The sequence below is a fragment of the Crotalus tigris genome, unplaced genomic scaffold (assembly GCF_016545835.1).
Source record: "Crotalus tigris isolate CLP2741 ecotype Arizona unplaced genomic scaffold, ASM1654583v1 scf7180000018549.3470463, whole genome shotgun sequence".
In the NCBI taxonomy this organism is placed as follows: domain Eukaryota; kingdom Metazoa; phylum Chordata; class Lepidosauria; order Squamata; family Viperidae; genus Crotalus; species Crotalus tigris.
In genome coordinates, this window is record NW_024097072.1 from 2,230,068 (window position 1) to 2,242,872 (window position 12,805).

Sequence of the window (12,805 nt, forward strand, 5' to 3'; positions counted from 1 at the left end):
GTTGTCCCGTAGCAAAATTGACGGTAGCAAGTTGTCCCATTCTGTTCAGAGTGTGCCTTCAGAACTCCTGGTGTGATGCTTTCCCCTTGGTTTTTGACAGATAACATTTCTGTTTGATGCTGCAGTCAGTGCTATGAAGAGTATAGATTGGTCTAAAGATATAGTTATTTATGTCTAATTGGTCAAAATTGGTGCAATGCATATATTTTTTGGTACCAATAGAAGAGAATATTTGCAGCTCTGGGTTGAATTGTACAGTCTTTGGGGCTGTCTGGGCCAGGTTGTTTGCTTGCAGACGTTTCATTACCCAACTAGGTAATACCATCAATGCTAATGAATATGGGGTTTGCTCCCTGTTTATATACAGTCGCTTGCCCTGCCAGTGTTGGTGGGGGTATGGTGTATTCCTTGGTAGTCCCTTAACTATTGTTTACTGCCTGATTGTTTGTTTGATGGTTTGTCTCCTTTGATTAAGCTACTGTTTCTGCTTGATGGTTTGTCTGGTGTTAATCCCTGCTTATTTAGGTGTTGGCTACTGGAAAGGATGAGTTCTGGTCTTTTTATTTCCTTTCTAGATAATCAAGCAGACATGGAATTCCATTTTTCTTCTTTTTAAAAATACAATCCACGGCCAAGCTGTCACATGCTGGGGACCTCTTGGATTAATTCCCAAGCCATGAAAACCTGGGGCTGATTTGGCAGATAAATGAGAGCCATCTGTGCAGAAATTAAAAAAAAAATGTGGCTTTCCAGATGTCTGTGAATTACCATTCTAAGCATCTTTTACCATTGGCCCATGGCTGAAGCTGCTAAGAATTGTAGTTCAACGATGTCTGGAAAGCTATAGGTTTGAACACGCAGGATTTAAAATTATCCAAATGTTGATCTGACATTGAGTGGTTTCTGTGGTGTCACTGACATGAAAATACTTTCCTTTTAAGAGTTGGCAAACAAATCTAATGCTGGGTTAATATAAGAGAGTGAAAATCTAATGCCAGGTTAATATAAACTGAAGTTTACAAATTGAAAGCCAATCTTAGGAAGAAGTGCTCTTTTGCTCGTTACCCATTACTCCCCAGGGGAGACGATCTCTTTCTACGTCTCTTAGCCTTGATAATAGATTTTGTATTTGCATCAAAGCTCTTATTCTCTTACGTTCTCTTATTTAACTTTAACTGTAGCAAAGGAGGAAGCTAAAAGAGGGCTGGTCTACCATTTGCAAGGTACCGTACATTTGTATAACATTTACTTTCCTCTACACGTCCTCAGAGTTCATCATTTGCCTGTTTGCTCTGTGCACAGAGACAAGAAAGCAGGACTCCTGGTAGTCTGTGCGTTGTGTATTACTGAATACAACATCTTCTTGCGCTGCTGTGAGAATCTTACTTTCCTTTTGTGTTACAGAATTGTCTAATTCCATGCAAAGATGTTGCCTAGTCCTTCAAGGTATGTGTATCTTTGTTCCAACTTCCCTTTTCTCTTGCTGACTTTAGATGCTTGTTTTGTATTGCAGAGTGTAGACAGCCCTAAGGACTGGTATCGCAGCATGTTCCAGCAAATCCACAGTAAACTTCCAGGTATGGACTTTTTCCAGAGCACCATATTAATTTGGATCAGTGTTTCAATTCCCAGAATTCCCCAGCCAGCACAGCAGCTGGGGAATTCTGGGAGTTGAAGTCCACACACATTGGAAAGGTTGAGAAAACAGTAATTTAGATCCAAAAACCATCCCAGTCATTTTAGACTCGCTCTCCATTTGCAGTTTAAAGCAGCATAGCAATGCCCTGACATGAAGGGAATCCGTTAACTTTAGTCCTCTCATATAGACCCCACTTCCCATGGACATCTCTCTTCTCTTTCAGAATCAGACCTGGATTGGGATCCCTACAAATCAAAAGGTAGATATATTGTTGTCTGCTTTTGAACATGCTCCCTAGCTATCCGCTGGGAAATGTTTGGTTTCTCAGGAAGGACACAGTAACAGCAAATTTTTGGGTTCTAGTGTTGAGAGAAATGCATAGTAGAAGAGGTTCAAGATGTTTCATTTATGGGACAAGAACTTGTAACAAAAAGGAAACAAAAGCCTGCCGGAATGGATCTTGGGGTCATTGTACTACACCAATAAAATGTTCAGAGCTTCTTGTGTTAGATCTATACTGTAGAAGCGACAGTGTGGGGTTGAAAACTGCCATCTGCGTAAAGAGCAAATACTGTATAGTACATCTGGGCTTTGTTCTTGACCCTTTAATATTTTCTCCTGACTCTGTGGAAGTGACTGAAGTGGGAATAATACTTGCTTGGCTGGGACAATGCTTAAAAGGCCCCCAGCACCCTAATGAAGGGACTGAAGACATCAGACATGGCTTCACAGAGACTTCTTAATGAGAAATTCTCATTTGGTTGGACTTCTGCCTGTAAATAGGCTATTAAGAAATGGTGGTCTTCCCACCATGGAAATGTAATGGAGGGATTTCCCTCCCACTAGGAAAGTGCCTAGTACAGGGGTAGGCAACCTTGGCTCTTTTATGATTCGTGGACTTCAAACTCCCAGAATTCCTAAGTCAGCTGACTTAGGAAATCTCGGAGTTGAAGTCCACGTCATAAAAGAGCCAAGGTTGCCTACCCCTGGCCTAGCACAACGGTAGGCAAGATATCAGTGGTAGGAACCGTAATGTTTTTACAGGAGGGTGTAGGTAGAATAAGAGGAACCAGGTGGCAGATGTGATTAATGTTGGGGTTTTCTGGTATTCAAAGAAAGATTTGGAGAGAGATTTCTTTGTGTCTTTTAAAGAAACGAAGCTATTTTAAATCCCAATTAAAAATAGCAGGAAGCTGTACTGTTCATGTTCAAATCTCTGAAAATCAACCCCAAACTGTACCATCCAAATTCAGCTGAATGGTCACGCGGACTTCTGAGATAGCCAAAAGAAGATTCTTGACTTGTTCCAGCTCTAAGGCTTTAGGTTGTCCATCGGTGTGTGTGTATGTGTGGAAGTTTTGAGAAGAGAGCAAAGAGATCATCCATTGTTCCATTTGATTGTCCTTTGATTGTCTGTCTCAGACAGCGATAATTTTGTCTCCTCCAGATCATGACCCTCCAGGGCTCATGAAGAAGAACCAACCTCCAGTGATGATCTCAAACAGTTCCTCTTGTCAAAAGAATGGCTTGGCTTGGTGAGTAGAAACATGGAAGATGTGATTCTCTCCAGTGTAGGAGGGCAACCCACCAACATACAGAGGGGTGGCAAAGCCATATGAACATCAGAAAAAATGTGGGGTTGAATGTAAAGATAGGAGATTATGCACTTTCCTGATACATTTACATTATACATGTAAGCTTATTTGGAACTCAATCTCATGCACTTATTCAGAAGTGAGGTCCATTTCAATTAGTGGGACTTTAGTACAAGTGAATTTGAGACTTAAGTATTTTGGGGAAGCATTTAAGAAGCATTCAGCAGGTTTTGAGGAAAGTAAACAAAGTGCCTCCTGAGATATTGGCGGCATCCTTGTTCCCAGATTCTGTGTCTTCTTTTCTGAATTAGTGTTTTATAGCTGGCTCTGGACAATGGACCGAAAAACTAATTAGACTCTCCAAAATTGGTCCATCATTGGGTTTAATTCATCAGTTTGAATGCATGCCTGTTCCAGTGCCCATCTGTGACACTAGAGGGAGATGTGAGATTTCAACATGAAATGGATTCATCTGTAAATGTATACATGCACGTATAAATGTGCCCTTGCTATTATCTCGATGACTTATGTCTCAGTCAATTTCAGCTGAATATGTGCATTGCTTTGCTTGTGTTTGAAGAGTTATCAGGTGGCAATGGGAGGTCCCTGTGTGATGGTTGCAGCTTTGCCATTTCACAACATGCAACATCCACCTCAGTCTACCACTCACCAAGAAATGCGGGTGCATTGATACTACCCGAAGACACTTAGGGAGGGAATGTAGTGGCAAACGCTCAAAAATGGCTTGTAGGCTATTGAAGCAATCCTTTGATGCTGGGAATGGTCCCTGCTAAAATGGATCTTTGCAAATACAAGGCAGGAAGTCATTGGGGTCAAAAGGGAGACAACGCACGTCATGCAGAGCACTTGAGGGTCTCCTACCATTCGTTTGCAGGAGAAATTGGGAAGCTGCAGATGCTACCAGCAACGAGCCCAGGAGCATTTTTGATTACGAACCTGGAAAGTCATCCATCCTTGATAATCCTACTCTGGTAGGTAGATCCCTAGTTTGGTTTGAGGCAGAGTATTCATTGATAGAACAATTAGTAGGCCCAACCTGCCGCCAGCAAGATTAGCAAAAATGTTTAAAAATATGTCAGATAGATGTGGGAAATGTAAATTATAACATAGACACGTACTATCACATTTGGTGGACATGTGGTAAGGCAAAGGCCTGTTGGAAAAAGATACATATGTGGTTAGAAAAAATATTGGGTGAACAAGTGGATTTTAAACCTGAACTTTTTTTACTAGGTATTATGCCTGAAAAGACTAATAAGCAGAAATTATATTTAATGTTACACATTACTACAGCAGCGAGAATAATTTTTGCACAATACTGGAAGAATGAAGGATTGCCATCAGAAGAAGAAATAATCAGGAAAATATGGAAATGTGTAGAGATGGATAGATAACTATGAGGTTGAAAGATAAAGAAGATACAGACTACTATCAAATTTGGAACCTATTTTATTCTTGACTAGAGGAAAGAATGAAAGATTAGGAATTGAACACGTGTTAGCATAGCAAACTCCAGACAACCTGTTGATTGGAAAAATTAACATAGGTTGATGAAAAAAAAACTCAATAAAATCTTTATTAAAAAAAAACAATTAGTAGGCCCAGCTAATATCTGAACCAGGTTTGGTGTATCACCAATCAATGGAAGTACAGTAACAGTGGAATATTGAAATAGTGATCTTGTGCATGCTTCTGGAGAGTCAACCTCATTGACCTCAAGAGGCATTAAAGGATGCCACACATGCTCTTGAGTTCAAACTGAATGTAAGGGAAAACAGATGAACAATAGCTGTAACACCATATGGAAAATTGGCCTCTGGAGTGGGAAGCCCCACCCTGTACTGCATCCTCCTACTACTCCAAGCCCAAGGACCATTGTCCCAAATATGAATTGTCTCTAACTTGGCATTCTTTTCATTGACGTTTTAATTGGCCCATTACAGGCTCAGAAGTCCTTCACACCATCTTCAGCACGATGCCCATCGCCCTCTCTGCCAATTGAGGTGAGTCCTTTCTGAAAAGCAAGGGAAATGCACATTTGGCCTCTGGCAATGTCAGTAGACACAGCCAAGCACGTGCTATCCACTTCCTTGAAAAAGCTGAGGATTGGGACGCTAACGTAGCCAGCGAGAGGGGATGGTTCTCCCAAGACGCCTGGAGTGCAGCTGTGTTTACTGGCTTCCATGGAGCAGGATTCTTTGTTATTTCCTCTCCCCTCCTCCTCCTCCTCTGCCTTGAAGATTGTGCTACACACAGCAAATAAGCTGCCCGGAGTTGCAGACAAGAATGCACCAGGTCAGGATTTAGAGCAAATAGGATAATGTACTATCTGTGATTCTACAAAGCCGGGCGCCCTTTTTATGCTAAGAGTTAAGATCATGTAGCCGCTCTCTTTTTTAAAAAAAATAGTCTGTGCCCATACCATTCAAGAAAAGACAATTTCCATGGTTAGTTATGATCATTCACTTTGAAAATCTATCTTCGACTAGAATTTTTTAAATAGGATTTTGAAATGTTGAATTTGGTATTCATGATCATGCTGCACTGTCACTGAACTATGCATGAGAGCACCCTGTGCCATTGAAGGATTATAATTTCTGTTTCTGAAATTATCAACTTCACCGTAATCTTAATTTCAGTGTAAATATAAAGCTTTCCCTTATTTACCCCAGCTGCTCTGTTTTTCTAACTCCTGCCTGCAATATAATGAATAACAGATGCTAGACATGATATTGGTGCCTCCACAAATGGTTTCCAGTAGGGTCTCAGATTCTTCTGAGGCCGGAAAAAAAAAGAAGACTATGAAAGACTAAAAGAATGGTTGTAAATTAAAACGCTTCCAGAGAACTTACATTCTAGCCAGTACAGATTCCAGAATAATGAACATTTTTATAGACACATCAAATTATCTCATACTTTCCAAGGTTAGTTTGGAAATATTTGATGCCTCCCACTTCAGGGTAATGCTTTCACTTCCCTCCCTCCCTCCCTTCCCTCTCTCCTTCCTTCCTTCCTTCCTTCCTTCCTTCCTTCCTTCCTTCCTTCCTTCCTTCCTTCCTTCCTTCCTTCCTTCCTTCCTTCCTTCCTTCCTTCCTCAGTCTTGATTCCTACCAACTACCTGGATAAATCCCTACAATTTTCTTGTCCAGATTTTTGGATGTGGTTTGCTCTTCTTCCTGATGGGGCTGAGAGAGAACATAGAGCAAGTTGGAAGGGACCTTGGAGGTCTTCTAGTCCAACCGCCTGCTCAAGCAGGAGACCTTATACCAGGGGTGTCAAACTGCCGGCCCGCGGGCCAGACGCGTCATCCCAAAACCGCGCCCACCCCATTGCCAGCAATGGAGAAAAAGCTCTGATACGTTGCGCGACGTCACGTGACGTCGCAAGTTTGATGTGCCTGCCCTATACCATTTCAGACAAGTGGCTGTCAAAAGGCTTGTTGAAAACCTCCAGTGATGAAACAGAACTGGTTCATGGTCACCCAGCAGGCTTTGTAAGGCAGGTCTAGAATTCAGGTCTCCCAGTTTTTGGCCTATTTCCTTTAACCACTACACCAACTGGCTCTCAGCCCCCTCCATATTGCACTATAAACCAGTAAGCAGGATTGTGTAATTCATATAAGGAACAGCTGCAGCCTAACCTGATTAAATTCAAAATGAAACCACAGAAGGAAAAGGCATGTATGTAATGCATTAAAAAAAAATGTTTCAGCTTCTCTGAGGTCTCTTCCACCAAATTCCAAACCATGGATATCAGTGCCATTCCCAGGAAGTCCTGAGTTAACCTAAGTCAGAGGTTTTCAAACTTGGCCCTTTTATGACTTGTGGACTTCAACTCCCAGAATTCCTCCCAATTCTGGGAGTTGAAGTCCACAAGTCATAAAAGGGCCAAGTTTGGAGACCCCTTGACCTAAGCGGTGCTGCCAGGAAGAGAAGCTCTGAACAAGGTGTCCTTTGGGAGGACCACAGACAAGAAGCAATGGATGGAAACTAATCAAGGAGAGAAGCCACCTGGAATTAAGCAGAACCTTCCTAAGAATGAGACAATTAACCAGTGGAACAGCTTGCCGTCAGAAGTTGTGGGTGCTCCATCACTGGAGGTTTTTAAGAAGAGATTGGACAACTATTTGTCTGAAAGGGTATAGGGTCTCCTGCTTGAGCAGGGAGTTGGACTAGATGACCTCCAACGTCTCTTCCAGCTCTATTCTGATTGATTTCAAGACACTTTTCCTCTACAACTCTCTTGTTCTCTCGGTCCCTGGCATTTGCACTGGTATCTTTGCCCTTCCTTCCTTCCTTCCTTCCTTCCTTCCTTCCTTCCTTCCTTCCTTCCTTCCTTCCTTCCTTCCTTCCTTCCTTCCTTCCCTCCCTCCCTCCCTCCCTCCCTCTCTCCCTCCCTCTCTTCCTCCCCTTGGGCAAATTCTCACGGTTCTCAATAAAATGTGTTCATTTTCATAAAATCCAGTTAGCTTAATTTCCTGGGATAGATATTGTCCCTCAAAATGTGGACAAGTGTGGCCTTTATCAGTTTTTGTCCTTCCTTTGGAAATATCCTTGTGGAAACTAGAACCTTGTGTTGCAATAACTAGTTAAAAGCAAACTATAAATATAAATAAACATAAAGGCTTTAAGCTGCACCCTGACTGAATGTTTCTCCATGAAAAAGCACTCTGCATATAGAAAATATTCCAGGAAAGGGTGTGTGTGTGTGTGTGTGTGTGTGTGTGTGTGTGTGTAACCCCCTCCCCCACTCTAGACATTTGTCTGAAGCATACTGTTTTTTACATGTTGGAATCTTTTCCAGTACGTAAGAGGCAGCATTTAGTTGTGATTACACATCTACAAACTGACTTGCAGTTTTACATTCCAAAGGAAAGTGACACCTCTCTTCCAGTCTCTGAATTATAGCCTTGAGGCTGCGTTCATGTGGGCACACTTTAACTGGCTGCCCTTTCAAACAAAAGGGGACTTGTGTAAGCAGGGTGTCAGGTTGAATGTATTGTGCAACTGAACTGCTTCGGTAGCAGTGACTACACCTTAACTCCACCCGTCCTTAACTCCTCCAGCCTGGCCCTCTGGCACTGCAGTGGGCATAAGTAAGCCTCACACTCTTCTCTCTTGTCTCAACCAAATAGCCCTGGGCTTCTTTGCTCTCTTACTGTGATCTACGCAGCCGGGCACCGACACTCCTAAAGCGGTGTATTTCTTTCTTCTCTGCCAGGAGCAGCTGGAGAAGGAGCTACAACAGCTCAGCGAAGAGTTGGACAACGATATTAGAAACCTTGAGCAACAGCAACTGATCCGCAAGGTAAACCTTTTGTTTTCCTATTTGCTTCCTCTCCCGGTGGCGTAGTGCACTCATACATTCCTAAGGTGGCTTGGCCTCAGAACCAATAACCTCCAGTGTGGCCTTCAGATCCCTCCCAAATATTGTTGAAACGTTTTTGTTTTTTTTTTTAAGGAGAGGAAAGGAACATTATTAAATGCAAGGGTGGAATCCTAGTTTTCAATATGTTTTATTAAATTGAAGTTTGAAAAAATCAGTTTTTGTTTGTGTAGGCCTTACTAACACAAACATAGGGTTAGGATGGCATCTCCCTTGTGATCCTGGGCTGAGCAAGGGACCCATTTGAGTCTTCCTATTCGCTCTCGGCACTTTCCAAATTTATTTGTTTCATTTCAGATTATTACTGACTTTAGAGGACCCACAATACTCAAATATATAGGTAGTCCTCAACTTATGACCACAGCTGAGCCCAAAATTTCTGTTGCTCAGTGAGACAGTTGTTAAGGGAGTTTTGGCTCATTTTATGAGCCTCTTTGCCACAGTTCTTAAATGAATCACTGCAGTTGTTAAATTAGTAACACGGGTGTTAAGTAAATCTGGCTTCCCCATTGACTTGGCGTGTCAGAATGTCGCAAAGGGGGAATCACATGATTCTGGGACACTGCAACCATCATAAATGTGAGTCAGTTGCCAAACATTCAAATTTGGATCACATGACCGTGGGAACGCTGCAACGGTTGCAAAAATGGTCATTGGTTATTTTTTTCAGCGCTGTCGTAACATTGAACGGTCACTAAATGAACTGTTGTAAGTTGAGGGTTACCTGTAATCACATTTAAAAATCACATAATCTAAAATAAAAGAGCCGTAGTTAGAATGCAGTACTGCAAGCTAACTCACTGCTCACTCCAGGAGTTTGATTCTGACTGGCTCAAGGTTGACTCAGTCTTCTGTCTTTCTGAGGTCGGTAAAATGAAGATTTGGATTGTTGGGGACAATAGGCTGACTCTGAAAACTGCTCAGAGAGGGTTGTAAAGCACTGTGAAGTGTTATATTAAGTCTTCAGTGCTGTTGCTATTACTATTGTTGGCTGTATTTTCATGCCTTTAACTGGAGTCTACCCAAAAAGTCTCATCCTGTGCATATTCTGGCATGCCTGCACCTGAAGTGCTTGGTTTAACTCTGCATGTAAAAGGATAAAGGAAACAAATGAAGTTATTTTAGGACACCTATAAACATAACAGAGTCCTTAAGTAAAAGGTTGACAACTGTAGGTATTTATAGCCTCCTGTTGATGTAGTCTTCTCTTTGCGTCTCTCCACCTGCATTTGTGTAATGCAATCAAATATGGATGTTTATTCAGTATTCCACAGCCATAGCAGAAACAATCGGTTCATAGGGCTGGTAACATTCAAGGAAGGAAAAAATAGAAACCAGACTATTGTGGTTTCTTGTACATAGTTTGTGTTAATGGATTTCACACAGTAGCTTCTATATCACCATTTTTCAAATATGTCCATTTCCAGATGCGTGAACGTCAGCACCCAGAATTCTCCAGCCAGCATGCTGTATGTTGTATGTTTTATTGGCTATCCATTGGTATTCTCAGGACAAGGAGTCCTCAGTTTACGACCACAATTGAATCCAACATTTCCATTGCTAAGTTAGACAGGAGTATGATGTGTGTGGGATATCTTTGCTTCCTTGAATTATTTGTAAAAATAATAAAGTGGGAATCCAATAAATAAAATACAGGCAAGTGGGAAAGTTAGAAATATTAAAACGTCACGCATTAAAGTTAGAAACGTGAGCATGAACAATAAATGAAACAGAATTCAAGAATGGTAACAGAATAGCAGAGTAGGCTGGGACCTTAGAGGTCTTCTAGTCCAACCCCCTGTCAAGCTGGAGACCCTTTACTATTCCCGACAAATGGCTGTCCGGTCTTTGCTTGAAAACCTCCAGGGATGGAGCACCCACAGCTTCCGTTCCACTGATCAATTGTTCTCACTGTCAGGAAATTTAGTAATAGTAATAAAGTTGGCCACCTAATGAGAAGGAAGGACTCACTGGAGAAGGGCCTAATGCTGGGAAAGATTGAGGGCAATAGAAGAAGGGGACGACAGAGAATGAGATGGCTGGATGGAGTCACTGAAGCAGTAGGTGTGAATTTAAATGGACTCCAGAAGATGGTAGAGGACAGGAAGACCTGGAGGAACATTGTCCATGGGGTCGCGATGGGTCGGACACGACTTCGCAACTAACAACAACAACAACAACAATAAAGTTGGAAGGGACCTTGGAGGTCATCAAGTCCAACCCCCTGGCGGGAAACCCTACACCATTTCGGATAAATGGCTGTCCGGTCTCTTCTTAAAAACTTCCAGTTTTGGAGCATTCACCGCTTCTGGAGGCAGGTGGTTCCACTGGTTAATTGTTCTAAATGTCAGGAAATTTCTCCTTAGTTCTAGGTTGCTTCTCTCTTTGGTTAGTTTCCACCCGTTGCTTCTTGTCCTGCCTTCAGGCGCTTTGGAGAATAGCTTGACTCCCTCTTCTTTGGGGCAGCCCCTGAGATACTGGAACCCTGCTATCCTGTCCCCCCCTCACCCTTCTCTTCATTAAACTAGACATCCCCAATTCCAGCAACCGTTCCTTATATGTTTTAGCCTCCGGTCCCCTAATCATCTTTGTTGCTCTTCTCTGCACTCTTTCTGGAGTCTCAACATCTTGTTTACACGGTGGTGACCAAAACTGGATGCAGCATTCCAACAGATTATTCTGAAATGGTTTTTGTCATTGGAGATTAGTTAATTTTAAAAAAATTGCAGATGTTTGTCTGCCTCTTCCAAATGCCTGGCTGGGTATCCCTTCTGCTCTAGACGAGTTGGCCTTTAGGACCCTGCTGTGTCCTGCCTGCCCGCCTGCCTGCTTCCCCCCCCCCCCTGGTTTTCCCAGCACCCTGCCTGGGACTTGCTTCCCTCCCTCCCTCTCTGCTGGCTAACTATTTTGTTGCTGGCTGGTTTCCGCCTGACGAATTCAGACTCTTCCCCGCACCACTCTCCGTGTCAGCTCTCTTTTTTTCCCCTTTCTCTCTCTCAACACAGAATCTCTCGGCTGGTTCCTCTGTCTGCGCCTCTGCCCTGGCCTTCCCTGCCGGCTGGTGAGTATGTGGGATGGGGTGGGGTGGGGGGAGGCTGGCATAACCCTTAGGTGCTGGCATGCAGGGTGCCCGGTTTGCCACTTGCTGCTTCCTTGCAGCTGCCAGCCGGCCACACCTTGGCTCGCAACAGTAGCGTCATTCCCAAAGCATCCCGGGTGGATCTGCTGCAAGCCTGCCTGGAACAAAGTTTGCGGGGAGGGGGGGGTGTCGGGGTGGTGGTGGAAGGCAAGGCAAGGCACGGCAAGGGGGTGCAGTGTGCTGGAGGGAGGGGGAGGAGGGCAGCTTTCCATCACTAAGCGGTCTCCAGATGCGTTGGGCTGCATTTCCGTTCTGCAGCCTGCGCGCAGCGGCCTTGAAGAAAGTTGGTTGTAACTGGAGGGTGGAAAGAGGAAAAGTTTGAGAGGTGGAAGGTTTTCATTCAGAAGTGCTGCTCCCTTCCTCTGGCAGGGAGGGGAGTTCTTGTGTGTGTGTGTGTGTGTGTGTGTGTGTGTGGTGTGTGGTCATGGATGTACGTGTTAAGAGATGAGTTGAATTCTTTTCCTGCTGAACTGAACTGAACTGTGTGCCACTTTTCAGATTCCTGCCAGAAAGAGCTTCCAGGTCTGGAAGCAATATATCTGAGAAGGTTTGGGGTGGCAGAGGGTGGAAGCGCCCTGCAGGGCATGACTAATTGCATCAGCTGAGTAGAGCAGTGGGGATCTGGCCCTACCAATTATTCCAGTGTTTCTCAACCTTAGCGACTTTAAGAAGCGTGGACTTCACACACACTTCTTAAAGTTGCTGAAATTGAGAAACAGACAGACAGAGAACTCTGTGAACCTCTAGGTCTGAAGCAGCAAGGCTGTTCTTATCAGGACTCATCCTGTTTTGCACATCCTGCCTCTCACGGGCAAACAGAAAGCAAGCAAGATCTGTTTAGGGTCACAGAAAACTGGCTGTCTGGGACTATGCACAGAGTGGAAGAGGAAATGTGTTAGGGGAACGTGGGTCAAGACTCTAACTTTTGATGCCCATCTTGGATAGCTGGCTGAATCTTGTCTCCTGGAACTGGTTCTGACATGGAAAGAATGGTGGGGAAAGTTCCAGACCGAGTCTCGGAGCTCC

The 12,805-nt window shown here is 43.5% G+C and overlaps 1 protein-coding gene across 5 annotated transcripts in view; it reads left to right on the forward strand.

The window, feature by feature from the left end:
• The window catches only part of SORBS3 (sorbin and SH3 domain containing 3), a 48,646-nt gene that overhangs the window by 19,368 nt on the left and 16,473 nt on the right, over positions 1–12,805 (forward strand). For 2 of the 5 annotated variants that reach the window (XM_039354279.1, XM_039354280.1), the window contains exons 6-13: positions 1,514–1,577; positions 1,863–1,898; positions 3,087–3,174; positions 4,130–4,226; positions 5,199–5,258; positions 8,476–8,562; positions 10,068–10,109; positions 11,646–11,701. In XM_039354279.1, coding sequence (XP_039210213.1) covers positions 1,514–1,577; positions 1,863–1,898; positions 3,087–3,174; positions 4,130–4,226; positions 5,199–5,258; positions 8,476–8,562; positions 10,068–10,109; positions 11,646–11,701 — 530 coding nt within the window. The remainder of the gene's footprint in view (positions 1–1,513; positions 1,578–1,862; positions 1,899–3,086; positions 3,175–4,129; positions 4,227–5,198; positions 5,259–8,475; positions 8,563–10,067; positions 10,110–11,645; positions 11,702–12,805) is intronic. The other 3 variants (XM_039354281.1, XM_039354284.1, XM_039354283.1) reach the window with 3 other exon arrangements.